Genomic DNA, 15,552 nt, shown 5'->3' with positions numbered 1-15,552 from the left:
CTTCAGAGGGGAAACTATAAATATCTTGAGAAAAGTACACTGAGTGTTGTATGCTAAAAGGCATTAGTAGAGTGTATAAAAACACTTAGTGGGTATCCTTTTATTTTTGTAAGGGAGGAAGTGAGGCTTAATGGTGAGTTCCAGAACTAGGTGTCAGACATCCTTGGTAAATTCCTGGTTCCGCTACTGATTTGCCAGTGTGGAGTTGTTTTATGGCCTTGTGGAGAATGAAAATTTTATCCAATTCACGTTACTGATTTCTTTTAATAGCAATTTGTGAGGAAGTCACATAAAATTTCTGAATGCCTATTCAGAAAGAATGGGTGACTCTTACATTTGCAGATTTTTCTAACCAAGGGCTCACCATAAATTATGACTTGGTTCTAATTAAAATGTATAGAGCCTCTGTCAGTGCTGAACAACATAAGGATGATATGGAAGTACTCAACTTAGACCATAACTGTGAACTGTGGTAAAAGTAATTCACTTCTTTTAATTTCATGTTTTTTAATTAACTCAAAGATGTCCTGGTGTCATTAAAGTTGCTTTCTATTTCCAAAACACATTTCCTAGCATTTTAATAGCTTTTTTTTTTCATGCCAATGGAAATTTCTGTACCCCACCAGGTTACTGGGTAATCATTCTCCTGTGTTTACCTTGTTCTATGCACATTAAAATTTTGTATGTTTTTTTCTCATAAAAATTAAAAATACATTTGAAATTTCTTTAGGGATGTTTTGCTCTCAGATGTGTTGGGTGGCTTTTTTATTTTTGTTTTTAGTACAATGTCTAAAGGAATGGTTTTAGCTTGCTAGTAATTCACTGAAAGAGTGTTAGAATTTAACACCCTAGGGAAACTCTTTAAATAGATTTAAGGTATGCTAGTCAAAATCCTCCAAATTTTTGTACACAATGTGTCTTTATTTAAAGGGTGAAAATAGCACACCAGTTTTAATAATGGCATAACCAGCATTTTATTATTCAACTCAAGTCACTCTAAATGGTATCAAAAAGGCCTTGAATATGGCCTAATAGTGCCATTCATTATTTGGTTCAACTGATACCAGTGGATACACCATGCTAAGGATATAGAGCAGAATAATTTACAGTTCCTACCCTAGAGGAGAGTACATTTTGGAAATTGGAGGAGAGTACACTTTTGGTCTTTGGGGAAAAGAAAAACAAAACAAATAAGCAAAATTTCTTCTTGAGTCATCCCGGGTCTTCTTTATTGTGCCCTTGAGTTAAGTTTCTTGATTAATCAGTACTCATTTCCTAGCAGGTTTTCACGGACCCTAGCAACCTTCAGCGGCACATTCGCTCTCAGCATGTCGGTGCCCGGGCCCATGCATGCCCGGAGTGTGGCAAAACGTTTGCCACTTCGTCGGGCCTCAAACAACACAAGCACATCCACAGCAGTGTGAAGCCCTTTATCTGTAAGTTTTCAACACTCCAGCCCTCCTTCCCACATCTGTCTCTTCCCCAAAAGGCACTGTGACCAGGAGAGTGGCTGCACATGGCCGTTAGAGGGTCACCATGTTAGCTATTTATGGTCCAATCCAGTAGGGCTATTTATGATTACAAGTAAATCTTTTATAATCAGATCCATGGTATTTTGTCCTTGATTCCTGAGAAGTTGTTTTATGATTTTCTTTTAGAAGAAATCAATAACAGGTAGAGAAAAGAAAAGTCATTAGATAATCAAAGGGAAACCTCCCCAGGTTGTAGGATTTAATCAGGACCATCAGATTTGTCTCATATTGTAAATGTTCATGGCTTTGTAAAGCAGCACATAGCACCCATCACTAAACAAGATGAAATGATTAAAAACCTGTTCTGGATCAGAAAGAGCTGGAAGAACCCCACCTGGGAAGTAGGCTTACGGCTCTGTGTGCATGTATGTGAGTATATGTGTGTGGAGAGAGCAAGGGGGATGAAATGCTTTTTAATCTACCCATTGTTGCCATCACAGGCTGTCGGAGCTGTAGTTCTCTGCTACTTGAAGAAAAGCAGAACATTTTCGCTTAGATGCTGGACATGCTGTTTCTCTTACCCACTGCACCAAAGCAAGTTTATAGGCAGTGTGCTTTTAGGGGACATCGGATCTGACCACCTACTTAGAACATCCCTGTACAGAGCACTGTCGTAACATCCTTCAAATACAATAAAACTCAGCTCTCATTTGCTTTTTCTTCTCTCTGCCCACTCCTGTTCTCTGTATTGTGCTCAAACATTTTATAAGTAAAATCAGTTGTTCTTAGTCTACCTGGGCAAAAATTCTGGGCTTCTTTTAATCCATTGCTTGGCTGGGCATATAAATACAATGACTTATTGAGTTGTGCTGCAAACTTCAAGACTGATTTTGGACCCAGACACACATAGAATTGGTTGAAGCATACTCAGCACTTGGCAAGACCTCTGACTTTGGTTTGTAATAGGTATATGAGACACTACTACAGGACCTGATGGAAAAAACTAATTTTCAGTGCCAACATGGAGATGCCAGAGACTAACTCTCCTTTGCCTTGACACAGCTTTCTTTTGTGTGTCCAAGCACCAAAAGAGCTTTTCTTTCCTTTTCCAGCTTACACTAGAGTCCTGTTTTGCTCATATGTTCTTCTGTTCCTCGGGTGAAGAGGACTAGCAGATAAACAAAAGGGTGCTCTCGTCTCCCTTGGGGAAGCTCTGTTGAAGGTCACGGGAAATAAAGCATTCAATAGAAATTTTAGACTTCTTGTCTCAAAAAGACATTCCTGACTCTTAAGTCTTAATGTCCTGAAAATGTACTTGGAAGTACTACAGGCATACGATATTAAATAGTTCATTTATTTCTGATTCCTCAGAAATAAATTTTGGTAAGTTTTATTATGTTTTTATGTGAGAACAAACTAGAATAAACCACAAGGAATTCTGATCACTCATTTAATGCTTTCTCTATTATTTAAAATAAAAGTCAGAAAATATAGACTTCTACTATCCAAGACTCTGGGATCTGAAATTTTAATTGTGTTCTAGACAAGTGTTACTTTAAAGTGCCATAGGGTGTCCCTTTCCAATCAGATTGCATAAAGTATTTCCCTTGAATGTATTTTCAGTAATTATTGGTAAATTTAAATAGCAGATGGCATTCTTCAAATTTAAAATCTGACAGAGAACCATGGAGTAATTATGAATAATAGCCATGTAATTTCAGAACAAAAGAGTTTAAAGATCAGGAAATGGTGTGGAGACTTGAGTGGAGGAGGTTCACCTAGGGCTGATATCTGTTTCTCACCAGAAGGCCACACACCACGATTTACCCCCACTGGTGTGTTTATGGCAACTGTCTCTTATTACATTGTGCTGCCACGCTTGGGCCCAAAGTCACCAGTGCTAAGGTAATTACTCACTGCCTTTACAGAAACCTCCAGCTTTCCCAAATAGAAACCACATGCTCTAATAGGCTGAATATATTCAAAATGCCTCTTAATTTGTTTAATAAGTAGAAAAATGCAATGTTAACTGCTGGCTAATTCCTTATTACTGAGAAAATTACAGTAGAGTATAGACTTCAACATCAATTGAACCAGTTTACCTGGAGGCCTGATAGTTTGTGGTATGCCAGGCCAGGACTTCAAGTGCTGAAAACAAAGCCTCTGCCTAAGAAAACATCCCAGATTCGATGTTCTTGAGCCCAGACACAGACCCACTCAGCCATGTAACAAAGGCAGCCACCAGTAAAGTCAGCTGAACTTCTGTTACTCCAACAGAGAGAAGCTCTTGATTTTTTTTTAAAGCCATCTGATTGTAAGAAAGAAGTGTAGAGAGCAATATTCACTTGCCAAAAAATGGCGAGCCTTTGAAAAACTCTTGTCTTGGTTGAATACTCATCAAGACATTTTTTCAATGCCTTTTAAGAGGCATTGCTTTCTTACTTTTTATAATTCCGATAATAAAATGTTGTTATTGGTTGTAGCTAAATTATTCTAATATATCTAGTAAATGTCCGATGTTTCTACCTTCTCCATTATTTGATTTTAATTAGTGTATCAAACAATTTAAATTAGATGTATATTTATGGTGTATGGTTAAATTGTATATACTTTTAAAGCTGACTCTGGTCAATATATTCTGGTAAAATAATTTGAAAAGATAGCACCCACATCTTCTATTCCCATTAAAATGCATGTTACAGCCTCTATAATGTTGTGATTCATCCCACAATTGAAGGCACCTTTAATATTACCACTTTGATATATGCAACAATACACTTTAACCTTTAGTAGTAAAAGAAAAAGATATACCCTCACTTGGTACTTCCTGTTTGGATGTATGTGGGATAATCCAAGTTCTGGGTGAGTTTTGCTTGACTGAAAGTCTATAAAATCTCCTTGACATGAGTTTTTTTTTTAATTATTATTGCTTTGACATAGAAGCACAATCATTCTGCCCTTAAAGGCAGCCATCGTATGAAAGCAGTAACTGTTGCATTTTGTCTTCAATTTAATTTCTTAAAATAAATTTGCTTCAACAATTACCAACAAGGTACATCTTGTTTCTGCATGTATTGAACATGCACAGAAGTGTTAAAGTAAGCTCACACATAACGTGGCTCAATCCTGTAAAGTAAAATAAAAAATATGATGCTCAGGGTACTGATACTGTAATCCCGCTGGACCGTGAAGTGAGTGAGGATTCTTACCTGGTAAAGGAGTTATTAAGGGTTACAAAGTTTGGTCTTAAAATATACTTGGCTATAGTGGCACATGTGTGAGGAGGGAGATTCTACTTTATTGGCAAATTCTTAGCAAAGAGGCATATTTCACAGCTGTGTCCTTCTTTCTGGATTAGAGCTTTCACAGTGCTCTCCCCTACTGACCATAGTTGGCTATAACACACAGAAGTCAAGCCTGAGATAACCAGTGTAGATATGACAACAAGTGGACATGTTTCCCAAGGACAGGGGTTTCATAAATGCAGGAAGGTTAGCACAACCACTGGTGTGAGGGGAAGTCAGAGGACGTGATCATAGTTCATGGGAACCAGCAATGCAGGATGGGCTACATTCAATTTAGTTTCCTTTGCAGGCTTAAAATAGAGCCATTGTAAATTATGTCAGTCTTTCTCAAATCATGAAAATGATTGTTAAAAAAAGTCTCAGAATACACAATGTGCATTGTTGTGTGGCTTTGATGTGTGAATGATGAGAGCATATGATATAATACCAATTAAATAATAGCAGGGCAGTCACAGGCTTTTTCCCCAAGGGGAGAGGCAATAAAGATGAAGTTTCTGGCTGAGGATGTTTTATTTTGTTTTGGTGCCTACAAAATAGAATTTTTAAGTACTCTAAAATTTGAAAGGGGTTCTTGTTGTGTTTTGTACGTAATGCATTTTAAGACTTTAATTTTCAACATTATATTAGTATAATAATTGTGTGGAGAATCAATGCATGATGGAATTTAACTTTTCATAAATATTTAAATACACAAATATTATGCAAAATATTGCACAAGGGTGTGACAATATATATATATATCTATATATATGAAATATTTGTGCTGCCTCAAGACATTTGTCAGGTTGGTTGCCTTGCTTTGGAATCTAGTGAAATGGGGTTTTCTGTGTTTGGAGCACCCAGATTGGTGCCTCCAATGTCTTTTACTGGCTTCCTAATTGAAATTTTGAGTAAACCAATTGTGATATTTGCTAAATTCAGAAGCAATTGACATAAAGCCTGAGATTGTTTTTTGTTGTTTGCACACAGGTGAGGTCTGCCATAAATCCTATACTCAGTTTTCAAACCTTTGCCGTCATAAGCGCATGCATGCTGATTGCAGAACCCAAATCAAGTGCAAAGACTGTGGACAAATGTTCAGCACTACGTCTTCCTTAAATAAACACAGGAGGTTTTGTGAGGGCAAGAACCATTTTGCGGCAGGTGGATTTTTTGGCCAAGGCATTTCACTTCCTGGAACCCCAGCTATGGATAAAACGTCCATGGTTAATATGAGTCATGCCAACCCGGGCCTTGCTGACTATTTTGGCGCCAATAGGCATCCTGCTGGTCTTACCTTTCCAACAGCTCCTGGATTTTCTTTTAGCTTCCCTGGTCTGTTTCCTTCCGGCTTGTACCACAGGCCTCCTTTGATACCTGCTAGTTCTCCTGTTAAAGGAATATCAAGTACTGAACAGACAAACAAAAGTCAAAGTCCCCTCATGACACATCCTCAGATACTGCCAGCTACACAGGATATTTTGAAGGCACTATCTAAACACCCATCTGTAGGGGACAATAAGCCAGTGGAGCTCCAGCCCGAGAGGTCCTCTGAAGAGAGGCCCCTTGAGAAAATCAGTGACCAGTCAGAGAGTAGTGACCTTGATGATGTCAGTACACCAAGTGGCAGTGACCTGGAAACAACCTCGGGCTCTGATCTGGAAAGTGACATTGAAAGTGATAAAGAGAAATTTAAAGAAAATGGTAAAATGTTCAAAGACAAAGTAAGCCCTCTTCAGAATCTGGCTTCAATAAATAATAAGAAAGAATACAGCAATCATTCCATTTTCTCACCATCTTTAGAGGAGCAGACTGCGGTGTCAGGAGCTGTGAATGATTCTATAAAGGCTATTGCTTCTATTGCTGAAAAATACTTTGGTTCAACAGGACTGGTGGGGCTGCAAGACAAAAAAGTTGGAGCTTTACCTTACCCTTCCATGTTTCCCCTCCCATTTTTTCCAGCATTCTCTCAATCAATGTACCCATTTCCTGATAGAGACTTGAGATCGTTACCTTTGAAAATGGAACCCCAATCACCAGGTGAAGTAAAGAAACTGCAGAAGGGCAGCTCTGAGTCCCCCTTTGATCTCACCACTAAGCGAAAGGATGAGAAGCCCTTGACTCCAGTCCCCTCCAAGCCTCCAGTGACGCCTGCCACAAGCCAAGACCAGCCCCTGGATCTAAGTATGGGCAGTAGGAGTAGAGCCAGTGGGACGAAGCTGACTGAGCCTCGAAAAAACCATGTGTTTGGGGAAAAAAAAGGAAGCAACATTGAATCAAGACCTGCTTCAGATGGTTCCTTGCAGCATGCAAGACCCACTCCTTTCTTTATGGACCCTATTTACAGGTAAGCGTGTATGGAAGATGATGAAATATGAGCAGATGTATGACAGGTGGTATTTACACTGTAAAGTGATGGCTTTTTAACACATCATTTTTACTATTATAAAACAGAGTGAAGTTGTTTGATCTAGTGAACTCATTTTTTATTCTGAAAGTTGGATCATTGTGTTTGAACTTATTTTTGGATGGTTCTGAAGTTGGGGGTTTGGAATAGGCCTACAGAATTTTTTTCCCTTGACAATAAATTTATTTTTAAGCACTTTTTTTGGAGTGGAAAATATGGGAAAGTCATATTTAAAGTAAATTGTCAAGTGGCGGAAGAATGAGGATCCTGAAGGATTAATGCAAATATGCGTGGGTACTAAAATGGGTCAGGTTATTTGCAATGGGGGGGATACATAACAGCAAGAGTCCACCCTTTGTTAACCTACCAACACATCCTTAATAAGGGCTGGCCATATTGTTTCTAAATAAATCTCTCAGGAGCCCCCAAGTAAATGAAATATTAATCACAGAATATGTTTTGTATATAATATGAGTAGTTGACTTAAAAAATGTCTCTGTTTAATAGCTTCATTTTCCGGTTTCCTTTGATGTAGCAAAAAAATCTTGGGGTGAAACATACAAGTTTAATAAAAGGCCTTTTTGGCAATATTCAGTAATATTCACTTGACCAAAGTGATTTAGTTTTAAAATACTAGTTTTCTTTAAATGGGTATGAATAATATGTTTGTTACATATTTTGAATATTACAAACATTTTCACATTTACTTTCTCATTCTAATCTTGAACATTGTCAAGAGTTCATGGAACATGTGGATAATTTTTTATTGAACTTATCTAACATTGGAGTATTTTCATAATTTGCCTATTTCTCTTTCGTGAAGAGAAAATGTGCTATTATTTAATTCAACAATATTTATCAAGTTCATTTTACTTAATAGGTACTAGAGCTGCAAGTTCTTCTCATTTAAAACTCTTCTTCTATGTATATTATCTACAATGTGTTAACAAGGAAACACTGTCAGCATGGAAAGGACTACCCTCATTTGAATATGATAAAGTAATATCAACGGACAATACAAAATATCTCAGTGCTGTCAGTACCAAGTTTGGCTGTTTTTTAAAATTATTATATCTTAATTCCTTTGGCAGTCCTGTTACTAGAGAAGGAAAAAAAAGAAAAACATGTCTTCCATATTTTGTGTGTAGATTGTATGTCACACTTTTTGGGTAAGGTCGTATTTCCTACTCGATGTGTCTCAGTCCTTTGTTAAGATAATTTTTAGACTTTCCTTTTTGTACCCTCTCGATAGCAACTGGCTTCTGGTTCTTCCACATATCTCTTGCATTCATCCCCATCACCTACTAGCATTCCTCTCACTCACTGTGATCTCCAACAGCTCTCTGGTGCTTGTCTCAATTAAGACCTAGGCCTGTCATTTTGCCAAACTCATGAAAGACCTAGAATCCAGTTTTAGTGTCAGACTCGGGTTGAAATCTCAGCCTTCTCATGTCTGAGACTTTAAAAAATATCATAAAATGGACATAACATCACCTACTTCAAAAAGTGAAATAGTGTATGCAACACACATATATCACATATACAATATCAATAAGTGGTAGCTATTTTATTCTGCTTTAAGAGTGCACATGTCTAAAAGTTTTTTTAATTACCAAGTTGGTAAAAGAAATTAATTCAATGAATTAATTCAACATAGGGATATTATTTCCCTATGTGCTTAATACAAAATAGAATGGCAAACATTTCTAAAGCAGAAGGGATATGTAGGTAAGTTTTATGTGTCTCTCTCTACCTTCAGAAAGCTCCCCATTCTCTTTTCACCACACCCATCCTATCTGCCTGCCTTCTTTATCAGCAGTGGCATCCAAAGAGCATATATGCTCTCTATCTCTGAATATATATTAAATATAATTTACATAAGATATGTATATATCAATATATTATGCTATATGTTTAAATATAAATATATATTGAGAGAGAGAGAACCTCAAAGAGTGGCTAGCAGTGTATATACTTGGAAATGCCCTTGCTATTATTGACAAATATGGAAGGAATAAAGTGCATATTTGAGAGAACACCTTCTTGGTAGAAAATGGCTCTAATATTCAAAATCAGCCTTGACCTCATGATTTCAAAATCATTAAGCATTCTTGTCTACATTTGGAATGGAAAGGTACTGAATTCGTGACAAATGCCTATAATTTAGTGACTCCTCATTTTTCATGTTTTCTCATTATTCCTATTCCTAGTCATTCAGTAGGGTTTTTCCATTATAAATAGGATCTTCTCTCCTCAAGCACCTAGAAGTGTCATGAGTAATCTCCAAGAACTGGACAGATGTCTTTATATTCTTATGAGTGTGCTTCCCAGAAACCTACCATTGACTTTATTGTTAGCTCCTTTAAATGTCAGTGATTATGTAGTGATTGATAACGTGAGACTGCTTCATCTACAAAATCTAATTTTAACCTTTCAGAGTAGAGAAAAGAAAACTAACTGACCCACTTGAAGCTTTAAAAGAGAAATACTTGAGGCCTTCTCCAGGATTCTTGTTTCACCCACAAGTAAGTATTTTGGATTTGAGATTTCCAGCTTGTAAACTAACTTGTTGATCCTGAAAAGCAGGTGCAATGAAATGAAAGACATCTTGAGAACATTAGGATTTCCTATGACGCTGGTGTGGAAGAACACAGGAAATTCTAGCAGAATTAAAACCCAAGCTCTTTAAAGAAAAATTAGTTAATATATGTGTAAAAAATAACATGACTTCAGTGTTAAATGATTGTCTGCTATTAACTGTTTATTGAGTTAAAGTGCATTTTGGAGTGAGCAGGATTCATTTAAGAAAATAAATATTCAAGGTGTGTTTTGTGTGTGGTGGTTGCTGATACTAAGAAATAGATCATACTGTGACTCGTCCCAAACTCATGAAGGTCATTCTTGTTCTTTTAGGGCTTAGATAAAAACAGGAAATGAGTCTACCTGACAAGTTGTTACCATAGAGGGTGAAGGAATTTATCTAGAGACCACTGAGCATTCCAGCAAAGCTCTGTAATTGCACAAGAATTCACCACAATGCACAGTGCTATTTGCAGAATAGAATTGTGTTCATTTATCAAAATATATAGTTTACCATTACAAGGAAAATACAAAGCAGCACTATCTCTAATTGGTTCATCTTAAAGTCCTTATACATTTAGTAATTTTAAAAACAGGTTTACATATCAATCACCATCTGGAAAATCGTATTGAAAGAACAAATACGGTATATAAACATCTTGAATGTGGTTTCTTAATTTAAAATTCATTTTACTTTTGTTTAAAGGATGCAAGCTCTGGTCTTTATAGATAGCAACATTTTAATGAAAATTCTTAAAAACAGAATAAACTAATTTGTTCTGTTGCAATATGTTCAAACAAAAAATGATGGTTCTCTAATAAAATCAGGGGAAGTTTATGTAAGCTGTCTTATGGAAAGCTATGAGGTAATTAAATTAATTAAATAAAGATCATGGGATATGGTTCTTTTTCCCTTTTCCTTTCTGTTACCTCTTTAACAATTTTTCAAGTATCTTTCTAGAGTCCTGAATAAAGAGTATGAGAGTTGTAACACAATCTTCTGGGTTAGTTGGGTAAATCTACTATTGCTAAAGCACTCTCACTCCCTTTCAAAATGAGATAATATATGGTTTAGCAGTAAAAGTTTCAGAAACATTCCAGTTAGTATTAATCTTATATAGGAAGACTAAAGAATGTTATTCACATAATTACTTTATGGAAAAGAAGTAGGTTAAAAAACTGGTTAAAAAACCAGTTTATTGGGACTATATTTTATATTTAGACTGATCTAAATAGTACTTGTAAAGTTTCATAGGCTAATGAACTGGACTGTAGCAAATATTTTGTGTCAGATATTGTACAAAAAGTACATCTCTCTTGATACTTCCCTTATAATTATAAATAAATACTTATGAGGATATAATATTCATATATACATTAATGTTACAAAAATTAATTACAGTAATATTAATTACAGTAATCAAGTGATTTTCATGTTCTGATAATCTTTACAATTTAGTAATTAACCATTTCAAAATTGAGTGCTATGGGTTCACGGTAGAATGGAGAAAAACCAAAAAGGGATTCAGTGTCTTTGAACATCTTAGTCTACCTGGCTCTTAGTTTTCCCATTTGTAAAATGAGAGAGTCGGGTGTAAGGTTTCTATCCACTTTGAAATTCAAAGATGTTTTGCTAACCAAGGTAAATTTACCAGTTCATAAGATGGGCAGTTTTATCAACCATTAATTCTGTATGAATTCGCAGCTGTTAGCAATATAGTAGGTATATATTTTTTTTGGGTTTTTTTTTTTTTTGAGACGGAGTCTTTCTCTGTCGCCCAGGCTGGAGTGCAGTGGCGCAATCTCTGCTCACTGCAAGCTCCGCCTCCCGGGTTCACGCCATTCTCCTGCCTCAGCCTCCCGAGTAGCTGGGACTACAGGTGCCCGCCACCACGCCCGGCTAATTTTTTGTATTTTTAGTAGAGACGGGGTTTCACCGTGTTAGCCAGGATGGTCTCGATCTCCTGACCTCGTGATCCGCCCGCCTCGGCCTCCCAAAGTGCTGGGATTACAGGCTTGAGCCACCGCGCCCGGCCATATAGTAGGTATATATTTTAAAATAAAACCATAAGAGAGCAAAGATGTTATATTTATCGTTCCCAAAGTTAATTAAGGATCACAAAAGATAAGGCATGTGTCCAGTGCTTCCAGCATAGCGGTTATTCCTGAGATCTTCACAAACACACCTGTGGGAGCACAGTGGCAGTGATTACCTCCTACACCAGAATGTCACGTCTTGGTGTAAGGGATTCCCTATTGCTGCATGTTGCTATTAGAACAGGACCCAAGGGTGATGATCAAAATACTTAAAACCTGATGCATCATGAATACCTACCAATCAGAATGGATTTCTGCCATTCTGGAGCAGGATACTGGAGGCTCTTGCTGCACCAACTGCCAATGTTTTATTCGCTGGATAATGGGACTATCTGAGGGGTGTTTGGGGAAGAGGCCAAGGAAGCAGGGGAACATTCAGGTTACTTAGGGCAAAGGCTATTTACCAACTATTACAGAAACATTTCATTGTTTTTATAACCATCACGGCTGTTTTCGTGTGTCATGCTATATATAGCTGGGATACAAGCTGGGATACAGGTGAGCCCTCTTCCTCTTTCATCACGTCTTACCTTTCCCAGGGAAGCTGGAAGAGTTGGCATTTATGTACACAACATATTTAACATTGTGCTTGGCATGTGGAAGGACCTAAATGAGGAAGAGCTCTTATTAGTGGGTGCAAAAGCGTTTTATTATAAATATAAATATTTATGCCCAATTTCTTTGCCAGGGCCATGCCATGTACCTAGGAGTACTTGAAAAGATGCTTATTGTATTCTTGGCATGACCTCACTGCAGAAGTAAGGGGGGGCACAGATTAAGGAGCCAAAACAGAATGACTTGCCTCTGTTCTTAGCGCTTGTTATGATTTCATAGCTAATGTGCTTGCATAAAACTGTTCATTGCTTCATTTTCCATTTAAGTATATTGGAGCAAATCACATGGACCCTCGCAGCTTCTGGATCTTCATTTCAAAATGGGAATAATATCTGCCCTATTTCTTGGGTTATCATAATAATAAAGGGGGGATAAAATTCTCAATGTTTTAGGGAAAGGAAAGAAGGATGCTTCATAGAGATATTCTCTGGGCAAGTCTGGTTTTACAATTTTTGTATATCTTTATATTGTTCCCAGCATATTCCTTCCCATTCCATAATTCCTAGTCAGTGATAAGTGAACACCTCAGTAAATAAAAATTTTTTGAATTTTATTGAAAGATTATTAGGTTGTATTATTGCATTTTGGAATAATACGTATTTTAAAAATTCTGTCAAAAATACTTACAAGAGGCCGGGTGCGGTGGCTTATGCCTGTAATCCCAGCACTTTGGGAGGCCGAGGCGGGCAGATCACCCGAGGTCAGGAGTTCAACACCAGCCTGATCAACAGAGTGAAACCCCTTCTCTACTAAATACAAAAAAAATTAGCCAGGCGTGGTAGCACATGCCTGTAATCGCAGCTACTTGGGAGGCTGAGGCAGGAGAATCACTTGAACCCAGGAGGTGGAGGTTGCAGTGAGCCAAGATTGTGCCATTGCACTCTAGCCTGGGAAACAAGAGTGAAACTCCATCTCAAAAAAAAAAAAAAAAAAAAAAAAAAACCAAGACGAAAAACAAACAAAGAAAAACTTGAGGATACATGAGTGCATACATCAAAATTAAAAGATAAATGCTGAGGGTCTAAAGTCTTCTCTTACTTCAATTCTTGAAGAAGCATGTTTGCTCTATCAGGCCAGGTGAGAACTATTTAGTCTTCTAGTTTTCTTTTACAAATAAGTTAGTTTACTCTAAGGGAGAAATAAGCATTGTAGAGGCTTTCCCTGCATATGTGATTGAAAATTATTTATGGTCACTATAATTTTGAAAAGGAGTTGAATGTTCACAAATAGGTAAGATGCAGGGAATGTTATTACTGTGTGACCTCTGAATGTCCATTTCATTTGTTCTTATTTTGGATCCTTTGCATTCACATTGATAGCCCATTTGAACATCCATGGAAGTCATTTTGCAATTGTAAAAGTGGCTATTATTCCTTGGTTTGATTTTCCTATACTTTTACTATTATTTTTGGTTATTTGCACATTTTATTTCCAAATGTTTGGCTTTGAGTACATCTGCAACAGACTCTCTTTTACTTACATTTCTGTCCTTTCTTCATTCTTTTATATTTTCTTTCTTTTAAATTGACTGATTACCCTGCTACTACATTCCAAGGAACTGAGGAGACAGTCTTTTCCTAAGTTATAATTTACACATTGATGTGAAAAATCACTTAAATCTTCTGTTCTTCCTCTTCAATTTTGCTTTCAACAAGTGTTTCATAGGTTAGATTTCTTCTGCAATCAAGTTTTCATCCTTTAAAAACTATATATATTCCTTATTAAAGATACCAAAACATATATAAGCAAAATATATATCTCCTTTAACCAAGCAAAATGATATTTTTAAGCATATATAACTTTTGTGTCTCCTGGAAGAGCTTCTAACCCACTGAAAGTTTTCCCAGTGAATCTTGTCATAAATTGTCATCAATAGCTAGATCTTTTAAGTTTCCCATTAACATTCTTCACTGTTCTGACTACTGATGGTCTGAGTCCTATACTAATAAAAAGCAAGTAGTGAATTTCCAAGTGCATTATCCTTTCATTATCCTTTTGTTATTCAGTGATTCATATTTGAGTAAATATGTTTTCTTTGTTATTAACATTATAAAAATGGAAGAGATTGGATTTTTACAGGAAATGGCCTAATTTTTAGTTATTAAAGTAAAGTAAGGATATTGTTTTATAGCAAGTAGTAATTAATAAAAAGGAAGCATCTGCTTTGCTATAAGATTCGCTAGTAGGTAGCATTTAGCTTTCTTGTGAAAATGAACCTTGATTCAACATTCCATTTAGGTAAACAGAGGAAATTCAGCAGAGTTATAACAATATTTAATTTTTATTTCCAAAGCTTTTACTCAAGGTACAGTTACATGATAAGCAAAAATTACTAAGTTAATACAAATGTTAATTTCTCAAAGGATAGATTGCAATAAAGATACCAACACAGAAGTAATTTTTTGTTTTTGTTTCAATTTTGCTCCCAGTTCCAACTGCCTGATCAGAGAACTTGGGTAAGTTTCCTACTTATATTTTTGACTAAAGTGATGTACCATTAAAAAGAAAACAGCTTACATTCTAAATTGCTGTACAGACATAAATAATTCTGAACCCGTTTCCATTACATGATTTGGCTCCAGCAGATAGTTACCCTGCTCTCTCAAGCTGCATTCTTTCAGTTATAATTGGGCATTTAGTGAGCTAGAAATTGTTTACAGAATGATTTTATTCGATAAATCTGATCCATTCCACATAATTATACCTTGATACGGAACTCTTTCTGGACACCTGGGAACACGCTGTTAAACGAGGCTTCGAAGTGGGTCACTAAGTGAAAACAAACATTATTTGGTGGAGCCTGTATCAGCATGTAAAGATGCTTTTGATAAAGCCTTGTAAAGGATAAAACCTGAACTTGTGTGTAGATACAGGCTGACATGGGAATTCACATCCATATATCCCAGGGCAGAAATTGGTTCTGGCTATTTGAAGATATGAAACTAAATGTTTACAAATTCATATGTAACTAGTGAATGGATCTTTTAGCATCTAGTTTCACTTCCTTGACTTTCAGTTCCTATTTCCAGATACAGTCAGTTTCAGTTAATAATATTAGGAGATAGCTTTATTTTTTATAGTGGAAGATATTTACCAT

At 36.5% G+C, this 15,552-nt stretch overlaps 1 protein-coding gene across 7 annotated transcripts in view; it reads left to right on the top strand.

Annotated features, from left to right (window-relative positions):
* Positions 1 to 15,552, top strand: part of MECOM (MDS1 and EVI1 complex locus) — a 302,674-nt gene that overhangs the window by 262,209 nt on the left and 24,913 nt on the right. For 2 of the 7 annotated variants that reach the window (XM_063621585.1, XM_063621588.1), the window contains exons 6-9: positions 1,283 to 1,436; positions 5,747 to 7,103; positions 9,601 to 9,688; positions 14,885 to 14,911. In XM_063621585.1, coding sequence (XP_063477655.1) covers positions 1,283 to 1,436; positions 5,747 to 7,103; positions 9,601 to 9,688; positions 14,885 to 14,911 — 1,626 coding nt within the window. Of the gene's footprint in view, positions 1 to 1,279; positions 1,437 to 5,746; positions 7,104 to 9,600; positions 9,689 to 14,884; positions 14,912 to 15,552 lie in introns of all 7 variants that reach the window. The other 5 variants (XM_063621586.1, XM_063621589.1, XM_063621590.1 and 2 more) reach the window with 4 other exon arrangements.

Source organism: Symphalangus syndactylus, chromosome 17 (assembly GCF_028878055.3).
Source record: "Symphalangus syndactylus isolate Jambi chromosome 17, NHGRI_mSymSyn1-v2.1_pri, whole genome shotgun sequence".
In the NCBI taxonomy this organism is placed as follows: Eukaryota; Metazoa; Chordata; class Mammalia; order Primates; family Hylobatidae; genus Symphalangus; species Symphalangus syndactylus.
Note: the sequence above shows the minus strand (reverse complement) of the source record. Positions and strands in the feature narration are given on the sequence as shown.